We start from the raw sequence: 14,171 nt of genomic DNA, 5'->3' as shown, positions 1-14,171 counted from the left end.
CCCTACTCGCTATGAGGAGTCTATTCTCTTATTCTGTTTCTGCAGGCCACCGTCAGAGCCATGGACACAGTCACAGACTTCTTGATGAAAAAATATCAGAAAAAAGTCACACGGTTCACTTTGGCAGGTACTTCCATGGTATGTTTGAGTGGCATTACTGAGCACATTGTTCATCTTGGCTGCATTGCTGCTTGTATGTACGTGATCATGAGTGTGTGCCATTCCCTGAGTCGCAAATAGTTGCTGTGAAAACTATGCATTTTCGCTCCCGCCCTCTTTAATCTTTTACTCAGTCTGCTCTTTCCTTCCTGCAGAGTGGCTGGGCTGCTTGGCTGACTGCAGCAGTTGACAGTAGGGTTGCTGGAATAATTCCCATTGGCATGGATTTGCTGAACATTACCGAGGTGAGATTCATGCTGCAGTCAAGTATACCCATGGAGCATGTCTATACAAATTGCAGGTTGTTGGCAAATAGCAAGAGGCAAATTGAACCGGTCATTTAAAAAATGCATTCTTAATAATGTACAGTAAATGTTAGCTGATATGGATGTTCTCACAATGCTTTCCCATGACTGTCTCTGGTCTCTCTCCCTGCTATCTGCTCAAAAGATACTAACATAACAAAAAAATGTTTCTATCTTTGGTTGCATGCGTGTTATATCTTCTAAGGCCATTGAGGTCAACAACCTTAGAAAGATGTAACTTTGCTGAGGACTTCATGGTCAGTAATTTTAGGTCAGCTGCGGTGGGTTGAGGGAAAGGTGCATGGCCAGTCTCACTACTATTTCCCCCTTGCACATTTTGCATGCCAAAGTTGAACATGTTTGTGTTAACTGCGTCAAATGTAGCTGAATACAAATACTGTTTCACTTGTCCATTGCTGACTCTGGACATCAGCCAGTAAGTGCTTAGTATGTGTCAACCATGTTTACCTGGCCAACCAATATGATGAATAAGCCTTACAATGCCACCACCAACAAAATCTCTCTATTTGTGAGAACTGAGAGAGAAATCCTAAAGAGGTCTACTCAGAATCATATTCAAGTCCATTCAATTAGGGTTATTCTGAGGAAAGTAACTTTAGGATTGCTCTATGAATCATCTCATATCTCCTCCATCTATTTAACACTGTGCTTCCTTGTCTCAAATACTAGGATGTGGCTGGTGGAAAAGCTGGGTGGGGACAAATGCCCTCAGCTTGGTGGATGGCCAGCACAGAACAGCAGTGTGCAGGACACTAAAAACTAGAGGTGGCCACGAATCATAATACAAACCCCAAAAAAGCCCTCTCGAATCGGGCTGATTCGTGTGTCATGGAAATGCAGTTCATGGGGCCACGTTTTCCATGATCCCACGACTTTTTAGGCTTAATTTGTGAGAGTCGTGAGTGATTCGTAAAGCCAGACAGCCTGGCACCGATCAATTGATTCCCTAGGCAACAGAGACCTGGAATGTCTGCAGACCTTTTGTTGCCTTATAAACCCCGATATTAGACCACCTTACCTTGATAGGCAGGTCTCCTATCCAGCTGTGGAGCTCCCATTCTGTTCTATGGGAACCCAGAGCAGCAGGGAGAGGGGCCTTCTGTAGCCATGGGAACTCCAATCTCATCCCTCAAAACCCTGTTAGGCAGGTCTGACTGCCAACCACAGATCTCCTTTTCTGCTCTATGGGACTGTTTGTTATATAAAGCACAACTCTCTCTGCCTCATGATTTCAGTTTCAGGAGACAGTAGGAGAGCGAGGAGCTGTTGCTGCAGTGCTGGGCCTGGGATTTGAATGAGAGGGAGAGTGAATTGAGTTTGGCTGTTTCTGGAGAGACTGAAAAGCCTCTTTAGCTTTAGTATTGGCATTGCTTGGAAGGGTGCTTTATTTCCTCTACCCCATCCCACCCCACCCCAGTCACCAGGGCCACTGCCTGGCTCTGGGCTGGTGCCTAGCTTGACTGAGACCTACCTGTTTTTTTCCTTGGATTTTCTTTCTTTCTCCTTATTTTTTCTGGGTTTAATTATTCTCTATTTTGTGCACCTGTCTTGCCTGCTCTGTGTGTGGAGAAAAGAGAGAGCTACCCTTGCCAAAGCCAATAAAATAAAAGGGGGGGAAATCCCGCAAGGGGTTGAAACGAGCATTGCTCGTTTCAACCCCTCGTGGGATCCCCCCCCTTTATTTTATTTGCTCTGTGTGTGGGGCAAGAGGGCTATACCCCCTCCTCCTGTCTAATGGCCACTGCTAGGATCTGGGGCTAAGTTAACTGGGCACCTTGGCTGAGGGCTCACGCTCTTCTTTCTTTTTGATTTGATTACTATCTCTTTTTTGTGCACCTGTCTTGCCTGCTCAGATCTATTTCTCTTTTTTTGTGTTTGCACCTGCCCTGCCTGCTCAGGTCAGGTCTCTGTGTGTGGGGCGGTAGGGCTCTACCCCCCCCCCCCATCTCAGGGCCACTGCTAGGCTCTGGAGCCAAGCTAACTGGGCACCTTGGCTGAGGGCTCACATTGTTCTTTCTTTTTGATTTGATTTACTATCTATTTTTGTGCACCTGTCCTGCCTGCTCAGGTCAGGTCTCTGTGTGTGAGGTGGTAGGGCTGTATTCCCCCTATCTCAAGGCCACTGCTAGACTCTGAAGCCAAGCTCAGTGGGTACATCTTGAGGAAGGCTCAAAATCACATTTTTTGTTTTCCAATTATTCTTGTTTTGCAACACTATGAGGTTTAGAGTGAGGGGCAGGGGTGGTCATGGGTGGAAGCGCAAAGATTGGCAGGTTCACAAAAAAAGGCCCCCACATGGAGACCAACAAGGACCTACATAATCTGCCTTCCAGACATGGCGGGTGGGTCAGGTCAACAAAATAAGGCCTCTGCAGGGAGAACACAGAAGAACATCGCTGAACTATGCCCTTCCCCCCCTGCCAGAGACCAACAAGGACCTACAAAACCCACCTTCCAGAGAAGGGAAGGAAGCACTCCGTCTGGGACAGGACTAGCCAATCCGCAGAGCTGAGACTTCTGCACAATGGCCACAGATGACATTATGTCCTGGACCAGGTTTTTTTGTTCCACCAGGTGACTGATCATGTTGTAGGTCCAAGTAATGAACAGCAGATCTCCACTCCGCCTCCAATGCTGGTGTAATCATGGTCTTATACTTCAATTAAACCTACCATGGCAGCTGTTCTCTACTTTCTCTTTCATGTGAAAGAGAAGGAAACAAACACATTCACCTTTGCTCCGGATAGGGAAAAAACCCACCAGTTCCCTTTCCCTTTCCTTTCCCTTTCCCTTTCCATTTCCCTATCTTCTTTCTTCATTCATGCACACACTCATGCTTGGTCTCGATGGAAAAGGAGTTATGACTCTTTCCTCCTGCTATTTGCCTCTTCCAGAGAAAATACAGGAGCGACTGTTTTCCCTTGCTGAGCATGTTATTGTTTGGGGTGACGGTGGTGATTTGGTTAAGGAAAAGAGTGGAGGAAGGTTTCCTAATTTAAGCAAAACAAATTGGCTCTGAAATGTTATTTTTGTACATGCCACCATTTTTTGAGTGGCTCCAGCAAAGGAAACACTTTTTGATGACTTGCTCTGCCAACAATGCTGCCATTTTGTAACTGATAGGTTTCATGGTTGTTGAAAGAAAAAATTAATGCCTACCAGAAATATTGATTCTGTCTTCTGCTAGGGTAGTCCTTAGTTTTTACCAGGCTTTTAAACATGTATCTAAACACTGATAGTAGTGGTCTGTGCTTGCTGTATTGGCTGTCTTAAATCTGAAATCTCAGCCTCTTCAAATGCTCCAAAGTCCAGCTCTGCTGATGAGTATGTTCTCACACACATCCACGTCTCATGGTTCTAATTTTGTGCAGAATCTCCACCACCAATACCGAGCATATTGCGGCTGGTCTTATATGATGAAACCCTTCTATGAGCTGAATATAACTCAAGAGTTGGACAGCCCCCGTTTCAGTGAACTGGCTTCGCATGTGGACCCACTGGGTGAGCAAATGCTATCCTTTTCAGTACTCACTGAATTTTGGCTGGAAAAGAAACAGCAGTGGGAGGGAGAGTATCAGAAGGGCTGGCTGAAGTCCATCTGTGATGGAAAAAGCAGTGCTTCTGTGTTGCACAATGGCTCTTTCCTCTTTCTGCTGAAATGGAGTCAGGCTCAGACTGGGATGTTCATGCACCTGCCATGACAATAACCACTGGATTTTCCATTTCCAGCATACAACCCACGATACGCAAACGTATCCAAGTACATAATCGTAGCAACGGGAGATGAATTATTCCAGCCTGACAACTCACGTTATTACTTTTCCCAGCTGGAAGGCGAGAAGTATCTCAAGTGAGTTTATACACCTTCTGAACACCATTTTCTTTCCTTATTCCTAAAGAAGGAGGTGGTGGGAATGGCAACTTTCCCCCCAAAGTGGAATGTTTCTGGGAGTTCTATGCTCAGGACTGGGATCTTGGGGGCCCAACTGAGATTGGGACTGCTCAGAGAGGTGATTAAGCCTTCCCCTCAAACAGTTTTCCTGTATAAAAAATGCCTGGGAAGCTGCTGGGAAATGTATTTGTATTGATGGACCAGATGTATTTCCCCCAGTGCAGCAAACAGAAGCTTTGTGGGCCATATTGGTTTGGGAAAATGGTGAATATGTGAAGCTTGATCCCATGCACCACAGTCCTGAACCACATGTGGCCCATGCATGCCTGGGGATTAATTTTTAAGTGGGAAACTCCCAAGTCACACCTGGAATGTACAGCATTTGAAATAGATCTACCTAGAGATGGGCACAGTCTGGAAAAGAGACCAAAATATTGCACAGTCTGCGCCTGTTTGGCATTCACTGGCTGGCAGGTTGTAGAATGTGCCACTTTTCACGGATGCAATAAACTTTGGCTGGTCCGTTGATCCAGCCGTCCGTGAAACTAGACATTCCAGCTCCGATTAATCAATTCCCTGGGCAATATCGGAGCCTCTCACAGACATTCTGCCACCCTAAAAACACACTAATCTTAGCTCTGAAAACCTTGATAGGCGGCTCAGACTACCAACCCTAGAGCTCCCATTATTCTCTATGTGAGCATTTAGTATATAGGACAGAGCCATGGAGCTGTGCTTTCACTTCCAGCTCGCAGTTACCGAGTGAGGAACTGCTTGCTGTAGGAATTCTTTTTGGATTGTGCAGCGTGAGAGGGAGGCTTGGGGCTTGAGCTGTAGTAAGGGCTGGAGAACAAGCATAGTTATAACGGGTTTCCTCAGTTGAGGAGGCCCAATCTTCTGTTTGAATTTTTTTTCTTTCCATTCCTCATTACTTTTGCGGTGGTGGGTCATCCTAGGGCTGTGCTCCATTCCAGTCTCTGAGCTGCATTTAGTCTCTCTGCATGCTAGGCAAGTGTCTTCGGCAGAGGGCTCTTCTTATAGAACCATGAGGGTTGCAACTAGTAGGAAGGGCAGTTGTGGGGAAAAGAAGTGCCAGGGTTGTCCTGGCTGCCCATTGCCATTGGTGCCAAGCACCAGCCATACTGGGGACTGGGAGGTATCAGAGCCAGAGCCTCTTTTGGGGCTCGAGGAGAAGAGACAGCAGCTCTTAGTGATGCCTGAGGAAGAGCAGCTTGTAAAACATTTTAAGGAGGAGAGATCTAGTCAGGAGGATGCCTTGAGGGATCCTGGAATATCCAGCTCCTCCACACTCCAACCTCCTGCTGCTGACCCTGCCTGCAGTCCGTCCTCCCAGCTCAGTGCCTCACCTCGATGGTCATGGCTCTGTCCTCCTCCTGATCCATCAACTCCTGGTCACCATTTCAGTCCCATGCTTTGGCAGCTTTTCAAGACCCTCCCAAAAGATCCCTGTTCGGTGCATTGCAGAGGCTGCAATGCCCTGGTGCGTAGGGGTTTGGACCCCAATCGCCTCTCTTCCAGAGTCCTCCACAGGCATCTGCTAAGGCATCATCTGAGTTTCTTGTCTCCACAAGAACCATCCGGGGGCGGGGGGGAGGGCAAGAGGTTTGCTGAGAAGGGAGAAGGGGGAGAGGAAGAAGAGTCCATCCTGAAGAAGAAGAAGTCTCACGCTGAGGGTGCTGTGGATGGGAGCGGAGCCTCCAGGCAGGCTTCAGGAGCGTGTTTCCTCAGGGTCATCTGTGCCAAGTAAAAGATTCAGGGTGGGAGGGGCACATTAGGCCTGCGCTTGTGTACTGGCTGAGATGATAGCTCTGGATGGACTAACTTTGTCCATGTTGGAGGGTGTGGGTTTTTATTGGGTGCTGTGCCATTTTGCCTCCTGGTTCACAGTGCTCTCATGGCTGATTATTGGCCAATGAGTCTTATCCGCCTTCTACAACTGTGTGGCAGAGATGGCCAGGAAACAGTTGGACAGAATACGAAGGAGGACCGTGCACTTCACAGCCAATTGGTGGAGCAGAAGTCATCAAAGCTACCTTGTTACCACTGCCCACTGGTGGCAACCAGAGGACCGTGGGCAAATCAAGGCCCCAGAAAGAGGAGCCACCCCTGCTGCCAGGCTACAGAGTGGTTCTGCTTCAGACATGGGAGATGGATGCAGATCAGACAGGAAAGAACATTCCCAGTGTGATCAAGGGTGCACTGAGGGAGTGGGTCTCCCCATCTGATGCTGTCCATGGCTACGTGATGACAGATAGGAACATGCTGGCAGCCCTGAATGATGCTTCCCTGGAGGGTCTCATCTGCCTGGCACACAAGCTGCACCTGGTCATGGGGGATGCTCTCACGGTGGGTTGCACCATCAAGTCAGGGTGGGACCAGGGAACATTGGAGATGCATGAGTTTTTGGATAGCTTTCGTCGTCTCAGAGCTCACTTTTCCTGCAGCATTAAGTCTTCCTGCCAGCTGTACAGGAAGCAGGGGGAGAAGATTCCAGGCAGAAGCTGTTCGAGGATATGCTCACCTGTTGCAGCTCCACCTACACAATGATAGTGTGTCTAATGTAGCAAAGACACATGTTGGAAGACATCATGACCTCCACACCCATTTTTCAGGAGGGAAGGGTGATCACCATCAGCTCCATGGACTGGCTAGCTCTATCCCAAATGGCCCATGTCCTAAAGCCATTTCAGGACACCACCAACCTCCCCTGCTCCTTCAAGTCCAGCCTGGGGCAAGTCATCCTCCTGATCCATGGGCTCGACTGGGTGCTGGCCAAAGAGCTGGAGTGGGGAGAATCTCTTCTCCCCAGTGTCAGGGAGTTGGTGAAGAGGTTGCAGGCAGGCATGGCCACCTGCTTGCATCCCATCTACAAACTGTGGGCATCCCATCTGCAAACTGTGGGCTTGCATGTACGACTCTTGTGTAAAGGGCACTATTGCTATGTACCAATGTGAGCTCCAGCACTGGAAGTAGGGCCTCCAGAGAGAGGAGGTTAACAGACATGGCCAGAGGGAAGAGGGCACGGAACAGGGGATGTTACTGGAGGAGCAGGAGGAGGAGGAGGAGGAGGAGATGGTAGTGGTGGTGGGTGAGACCAGCATTTCAGGCTCAGAGAGCCCATCTAACAAGGACCACCCCACTACAGGTCCTCAGTGTTGAACTGGGAGGTTGCCGGCATGGGAAGGAAAGGGTTGCCCTCGCAGAGGACTAGGCAGAAGTGATGGTGTGAGAGTAGCTTGTCATGCCCCTCAAGTCTCAGCCAATCTCCCTTTTCTGATCACCACCCTCTCCCACTCCTTCTCCTGCCTCTCTCACTTCCCTCTTCCCGCTCCCATCAATCGAAAGCCACGGGAAGAGAGCTGTTTGAAGCTTTTTCTTCTTGCTGCGGCAAGGGGAAAAGGCTTCACAGAGCAGCCCGAAGAAACCCAAATCGTTTCGGATTGCTCTGCTTCTGGTTTTTCAAATCACAACAGCTCTGCTGATTTGGGAAACCTTAAGAATGAATAGAGCATGGTTTCCAGTTCTGAAAAACACCAGGCTAACAAAACACTCTATACCTGACAATAGCCCTGCAGAGAAGATTAGCACATCAAGCACCAATCCATATGCAAAAGAACCTCCTCAGGATACAGTGAAGCCTCCCGCCATTAGCATTCCACACCCTGGGAAACTCTTACAGGATGACTCAGCTCAACCCCACCCCTCCTGAATAGATATAAATGACCTACCAACATTTTTTCCACACTGTGACACTGAGAGATCTCTGTCTTTTGGTGCTACACCTCTGAAGATGCCAGCCACAGCTGCAGGTGAAACGTCAGGAACTACAATGCCAAGACCACGGCAATACAGCCCAGAAAACCCACAACAACCATCGTTCTCCGGCCGTGAAAGCCTTCGACAATACAATGGACAGCCAGTTAGAAAGAAGCTTTAGAACTTTGTTTTTATATTTGATTATGGTGGCAAGAGTACTCTATAGACAAAAGTGGAAAACTCCAACATTGCCTACAGTGGAGGAATGGTGGATAAAAGCATTGGAGTTTGCGTAAATGGCAAAACTTACTTCACTGATTAGGGAAAAAACATCAGTTACATTTTTGACTGAATGGAAACCATTTATAGACTTTTTACATGAAATGGATAATAAGGACTTGACATCTGGATTTATGGATTAAGAACCATGAACGATAGAAAAAAGAGGGCTTTTATGTTTAACTTAGAATAAGTAAGATTCTGAAAATGATCTATATTTGTGGCAGAGAAAATTGGAACTCAATCCGTAGTTCCGTTTAAGGGTTTCTTTTTCTTTTTTACTTTTTCTCTTGTCTATGTATTGCTAATGTGTCATCTTTTTAGAATGTTTTTTATTCTCTATGTTTGTTGTCTATAATATTTATTTTATCATTTATAGTTTAAATAAGGAAAAATTATAACCACAAAAAGACACCTCACTGATGTGTTTCCCCCCCAGTCAAAAGGGGGTGTTAGGGGGGGCCCTGAAGCCTGCCGGTTCTTCGAGGAGGAAGCAGCCACAGATAAAAACCCACAACAATAACTTGATGAGGTTCCCATTAAAAGGGGGGTCCACCCCACTCCCCCCTGCTCCAAGAGCCCATTGCTCCTGGGGGAGGGAAGGGTGACGGGCCCCTAGAGCCTGCTGGGCTTGTGAGGAGGAGGTGGCTGCAGATGAAACCCACCTCTGCTACCTGGCAAGCCCACCACACCATAACAAGAGGGCCCCACCCCCACTTCTAACCCTAACCCTAACCTGTCACAAGTGGGGGTGCCACCCCATTTCCCCCCACTCCAGGAGCCCATTGCCCCTGAGGGAGTACAATGTGCCCCTCAAGCCTGCCAGGCCTGCGAGGAGAGGCGGCCACAGATGAAACCCACCTCAGTGACTTGGTGTGGCTGCCCTCATCACAAAGGGTGTGTTGATGGCCACCTCACCCCCACTCCAGGAGCCAAAGAGCTAGTAGGCCCTCAGACAGAGTTCCGTGCCCTTTCCTTGGACAAGAGGTTCCATGGGTTCCTTGTTCTTTCTTCCTAGGGCTGTCAGTCCCATGCTTGCATTGGGGTATCCCCAGCCACTGCTATCTGCTACTCCTGCCACTGCTCACCTCATCATCTGTGGGCCAGGAGGGAACCTGCCATCATCTGGAGGGAACCGGCCAGGAGGAGCACTCCTCCTGGGAGACATACAGCCAAAAATGTGTGTGTGAGGCTCCATCCCACTGGCAAACAATATCATTCTCTGTATTGTCGAAGGCTTTCACGGCCGGAGAACGATGGCTGTTGTGGGTTTTCCGGGCTGTATTGCCGTGGTCTTGGCATTGTAGTTCCTGACGTTTCGCCAGCAGCTGTGGCTGGCATCTTCAGAGGTGTAGCACCAAAAGACAGAGATCTCTCAGTGTCACAGTGTGGAAAAGATGTAGGTCATTTGTATCTACTCAGGAGGGGTGGGGTTGAGCTGAGTCATCCTGTAAGAGTTTCCCAGGGTGTGGAATGCTAATGGCGGGAGGCTTCACTGTATCCTGAGGAGGTTCTTTTGCATATGGATTGGTACTTGATGTGCTAATCTCTGCAGGGCTCTTGTCAAGGATAGAATGTTTTGTTAGCCTGGTGTTTTTCAGAACTGGCAACCATGCTCGGTTCATTCTTAAGGTTTCTTCTTTCCTGTTGAAGTTTTGCTTATGCTTGTGAATTTCAATGGCTTCCCTGTGCAGTCTGACAAAGAATAAAAGACAAGAATAAAAGAACATGAAAGACACTGCAGACTTGGACAACCTGAAAAATCAGCAGTGGCTGAACATAGCCTAACTCAAACAGGGCACAGTATCTTATTCCAGGACACCAAAATACTGGACAACACTTCCAACTACTTTGTCAGACTGCACAGGGAAGCCATTGAAATTCACAAGCATAAGCAAAACTTCAACAGGAAAGAAGAAACCTTAAGAATGAACCGAGCATGGTTGCCAGTTCTGAAAAACACCAGGCTAACAAAACATTCTATCCTTGACAATAGCCCTGCAGAGATTAGCACATCAAGTACCAATCCATATGCAAAAGAACCTCCTCAGGATACAGTGAAGCCTCCCGCCATTAGCATTCCACACCCTGGGAAACTCTTACAGGATGACTCAGCTCAACCCCACCCCTCCTGAGTAGATACAAATGACCTACATCTTTTCCACACTGTGACACTGAGAGATCTCTGTCTTTTGGTGCTACACCTCTGAAGATGCCAGCCACAGCTGCTGGCGAAACGTCAGGAACTACAATGCCAAGACCACGGCAATACAGCCCGGAAAACCCACAACAGCCATCAATATCATTCTCAGCATGATGCAAAAGCAATGGATGGCGCTTGGGGACTGACAGTCAAAACACACTAGACAAAATACCTAGATTCAACTCGTGTTCTCTTACCTAAAGGTTTGCCAGGAAGTGTAGGTGTTCTTGCAGCTTAAAGTTTAGCATTTACAGTGCAGGCGTCCTTGCAGCTTAAAGTTTAGCATTTACAGAGCAGCGAGGAGGGAAGTGCAGGTATGGGGCGCCTTTCCTCCCACTCTCAAGGTGCATCACAGCATTTTCCCTTCCCCTCACCCGGCCTGGCCCTGCAGAGTGACGCCTGGCTGCACCGGGAGACTTTAAGCTGCAAGGACCCCTGCACATCCCTCTCTGCTGCTCTGTAAATGCTAAACTTTAAGCTGCAAGGACGCCTACACTTCCCGGCAAACCTTTAGGTAAGAGAACACGAGTTGAATCTTGGTATTTTGTCTTGTGTGTTTTGACTGTGATTCTTTAAAAATTGCACCCTCCCTCTCCCCCCCTAATTGCATCTTCTCTCTCCTCCCCTCCTCCCCTCTCCTCTTCTATATTTGACCAGTTTCTGTACCATGCATCTGACGAAGAGAACTTGATTCTCAAAAGCTTATGCTACAATAAAATTGGTTAGTCTTAAAGGTGCTACTGGACTCTTTTTGATATTTCTTCCCCTGAATCTCACCAATCAACGTTTAACAAATTTAATTTATTTCCAGCATCATCCCACATGTTGATTCCAGATTTCAAGGTGAAAGAACACTAATAAATCCAATGCTTGTTTTCCATTATCGTATCATCATAAGACATTCTGGATTTCCAGACATCTCTTGGAACGTAACAACGGTAAGAAAAAAGCATACACCTTGGAAGCCATTCTCTGAAAGGTGTGGACAGGAATCTGATACTTGCTTGATAGTTTCCTTTCGATGCATCCATTGTGCTTCCCATTGTGCTGCTGCTGGGAAGTGATGTTTGAGATTATGCTACATTTTTCTGTGTAAACAAACTAGCAAGTCCATCATGCCACCTCAGGCTCCTAATATTGTACCAGTCACTTCCATAACTTATGACTGTCCTGCAAAGAACCCCACCTCTCAGAGACTGTGTAAATTTACAAATTTCTTCTTTGTCTTAGACACTCTGAAGTGTGAAAAAGCAGGTCTGACATTGTGTTTATCCTCTGATGAGCATCAAAAAATATCTTAGAACAAAAAATTCTATGATACCGGATTGTGCCTAGCATGGCAATGGAAACTGGTAGTGAGCAGATGAAGAGACCCAAAATAAAACTTAGAAATAAAAGAAAACAATAATACATATTTCATTTCCATTCTTCTCTACAACATTTACCTTATTTTAGCAAACATCATACTTAAGATTTTAATCTCTCCAAAATGTTCTTTTCCACTACTGCCTCCCTTCTATTTATTTTTCCCAGTTTTATCTTCTTAAAGATCAAAGCCACAAATCATGAAATCACTATTTCTCATTTCATGCAGAAAGTCAATAAGGGGATTCCAGTTAACCAAAACGGTTATATCTCTGATCAAAGCTGTAAATTTAGCCATCTCCGCTAACTCTGTCTGTTGTTTTCATAATCCAGTCCTCAATTGAAGGCAATTCTGTACTCTTTCATTTTTGCACATACAAAAGCCTAGCTGCTGTAGTCAAATATAAAAATAAAATCCTGCCTTGATTTTTCAACTGTTTGTCCATTAATCCCAACAAAAAGGCTTCTGGTTTAAACTGTACAGTAGTCTTTAGTATTTTTTGTATTACCATATGAATTTGAGCTTTATGGCAAGTCCAGCAGAGATGATAGAATGTTCCGTCTTGTTTCTCACATTTCCAACATTTGTTTGATATATCTTTACTCATTTTAGCTAATTTGTCAGGGGACATATATTGCTGATACATCATTTTATAAAAAAATTCTTTAAGTCTAACACTCAACATAAATTTAAGCCCCTTTACCCACATATTTTCCCACTGATCCATCATTAAATTATACCCATTTTTAGCCCATTTTACCATACAGTCTTTCACAGATTCTTCTTCTGTTTCAAATTTCAGCAACAGCTTATACATTTTGGAAATAACATGTTCATCATTTGAACAAAGCTCTTTTTCAAACTCAGTCTTTTCACGTTCAAAGTTCCATAGTTTTTTATCTAATTTGAATCTTTCTAAAAGTTTAGTATAGGAAAACCATTGACATTTATAAGCAATCTATTAAATCCTCCCTTGTCTTCAGTTTGCAATCTCCTTGTGAGAATTATAATTCTCCATAAGTCAACCATTCCTGTTTGAAAATCATCTCCCTTCTGTAAAATGCTTCCTGTGTTGAAATCCAAAGTGGTGTCTTCTGTGTTAGTCTCAGTTTATATTTGTTCCAGGTTCTCTAAATGGCTTTCCTAATATAGTGATTATTAAAGTCTGCATTGACCTTTACTTTGTCATACCACAAATACGCGTTCCATCCAAATCTCAGGTCAGGACTTTCCAATGTCAAAAGTCTTTCATTTCTCAGAAGCATCCATTCCTTCATCCACATTAGACATGCGAAGGCATAATACACTTTCAAGCCTGGTAAACAAAGTCCATGTCTCTCCTTCTCATCCTGTAAAATTTTATATTTAACCCTTGTTTTTTTCCCTTGCCATATAAATGTTGAAATAACCTTTTGCCACTGCTTAAATGATACATCTGAAGTTAACACAGGTATTGTCTGGAAAAGGAATAACATTCTAGGTAAAACTTTCATCTTAACTGATATTCTCCCCAACAAGGACAACTGTACTCCATCCCATCTTAATATATCTTTTTTTAAATTTCATTCCATGTCTTAACATAATTATTTTGAAATAGCATACAGTTCATCCCTGTCAGCATACCTAAATATTTTACCTTTTTTAACTTTAAAACCTATTTTTTTTTATTTTCTGATTTTAATGTCCATTTTTGGTCAACATTTTTGTTTTCTGTTCATTTACTTTAAAGCCTGCCAGAGTGCCAAACTCTCTCAACTTCTCCATCAGTATTTGAATTCCATCTAACGGGTCTTCCAGAATCAAAACTAAATAGTCTATGAAGGCTTATAATTTATATGACTATTTTAAAATTTTAACCCCCTTGATCCCCTCCTGTTGTCTAATATCTCTATTCAGATCCTCCAACACCAAAATGAAAAGGAGCTGTGACAATGGACATACTTGACGTGTTCCTTTCTGACTCTCACATGGTATAGTTAGTTCTCCATTTACTATGATTTTGGCATTCTATGAAGTATAAATCGATTTCACCCATTTTACTTTACTTTACTTTAATTGAATTTTTATACAGCCCATCTCCCGAAGGACTCAGGGCGGTATACAGCAAAAGTAAAACATACAAATATAAAACACTAAGAATATAAAATAAACATATTAAATAATTTAACT

At 45.2% G+C, this 14,171-nt stretch overlaps 1 protein-coding gene across 1 annotated transcript in view; it reads left to right on the top strand.

The window, feature by feature from the left end:
• Nucleotides 1-13,931, top strand: part of LOC129326321 (autocrine proliferation repressor protein A-like) — a 29,340-nt gene extending 15,409 nt beyond the window's left edge. The window contains exons 3-8 of the mRNA XM_054974475.1: nucleotides 46-138; nucleotides 315-404; nucleotides 3,857-3,986; nucleotides 4,215-4,335; nucleotides 11,448-11,574; nucleotides 13,899-13,931. Coding sequence (XP_054830450.1) covers nucleotides 46-138; nucleotides 315-404; nucleotides 3,857-3,986; nucleotides 4,215-4,335; nucleotides 11,448-11,574; nucleotides 13,899-13,931 — 594 coding nt within the window. The remainder of the gene's footprint in view (nucleotides 1-45; nucleotides 139-314; nucleotides 405-3,856; nucleotides 3,987-4,214; nucleotides 4,336-11,447; nucleotides 11,575-13,898) is intronic.
• The last annotated feature ends 240 nt before the right edge of the window (nucleotides 13,932-14,171 follow it).

The sequence above is a fragment of the Eublepharis macularius genome, chromosome 3 (genome assembly GCF_028583425.1).
Source record: "Eublepharis macularius isolate TG4126 chromosome 3, MPM_Emac_v1.0, whole genome shotgun sequence".
NCBI classification, from domain to species: Eukaryota; Metazoa; Chordata; class Lepidosauria; order Squamata; family Eublepharidae; genus Eublepharis; species Eublepharis macularius.
The sequence above is the reverse complement of the archived record's forward strand: the minus strand, read 5'-3'. Positions and strand labels throughout refer to the sequence as shown.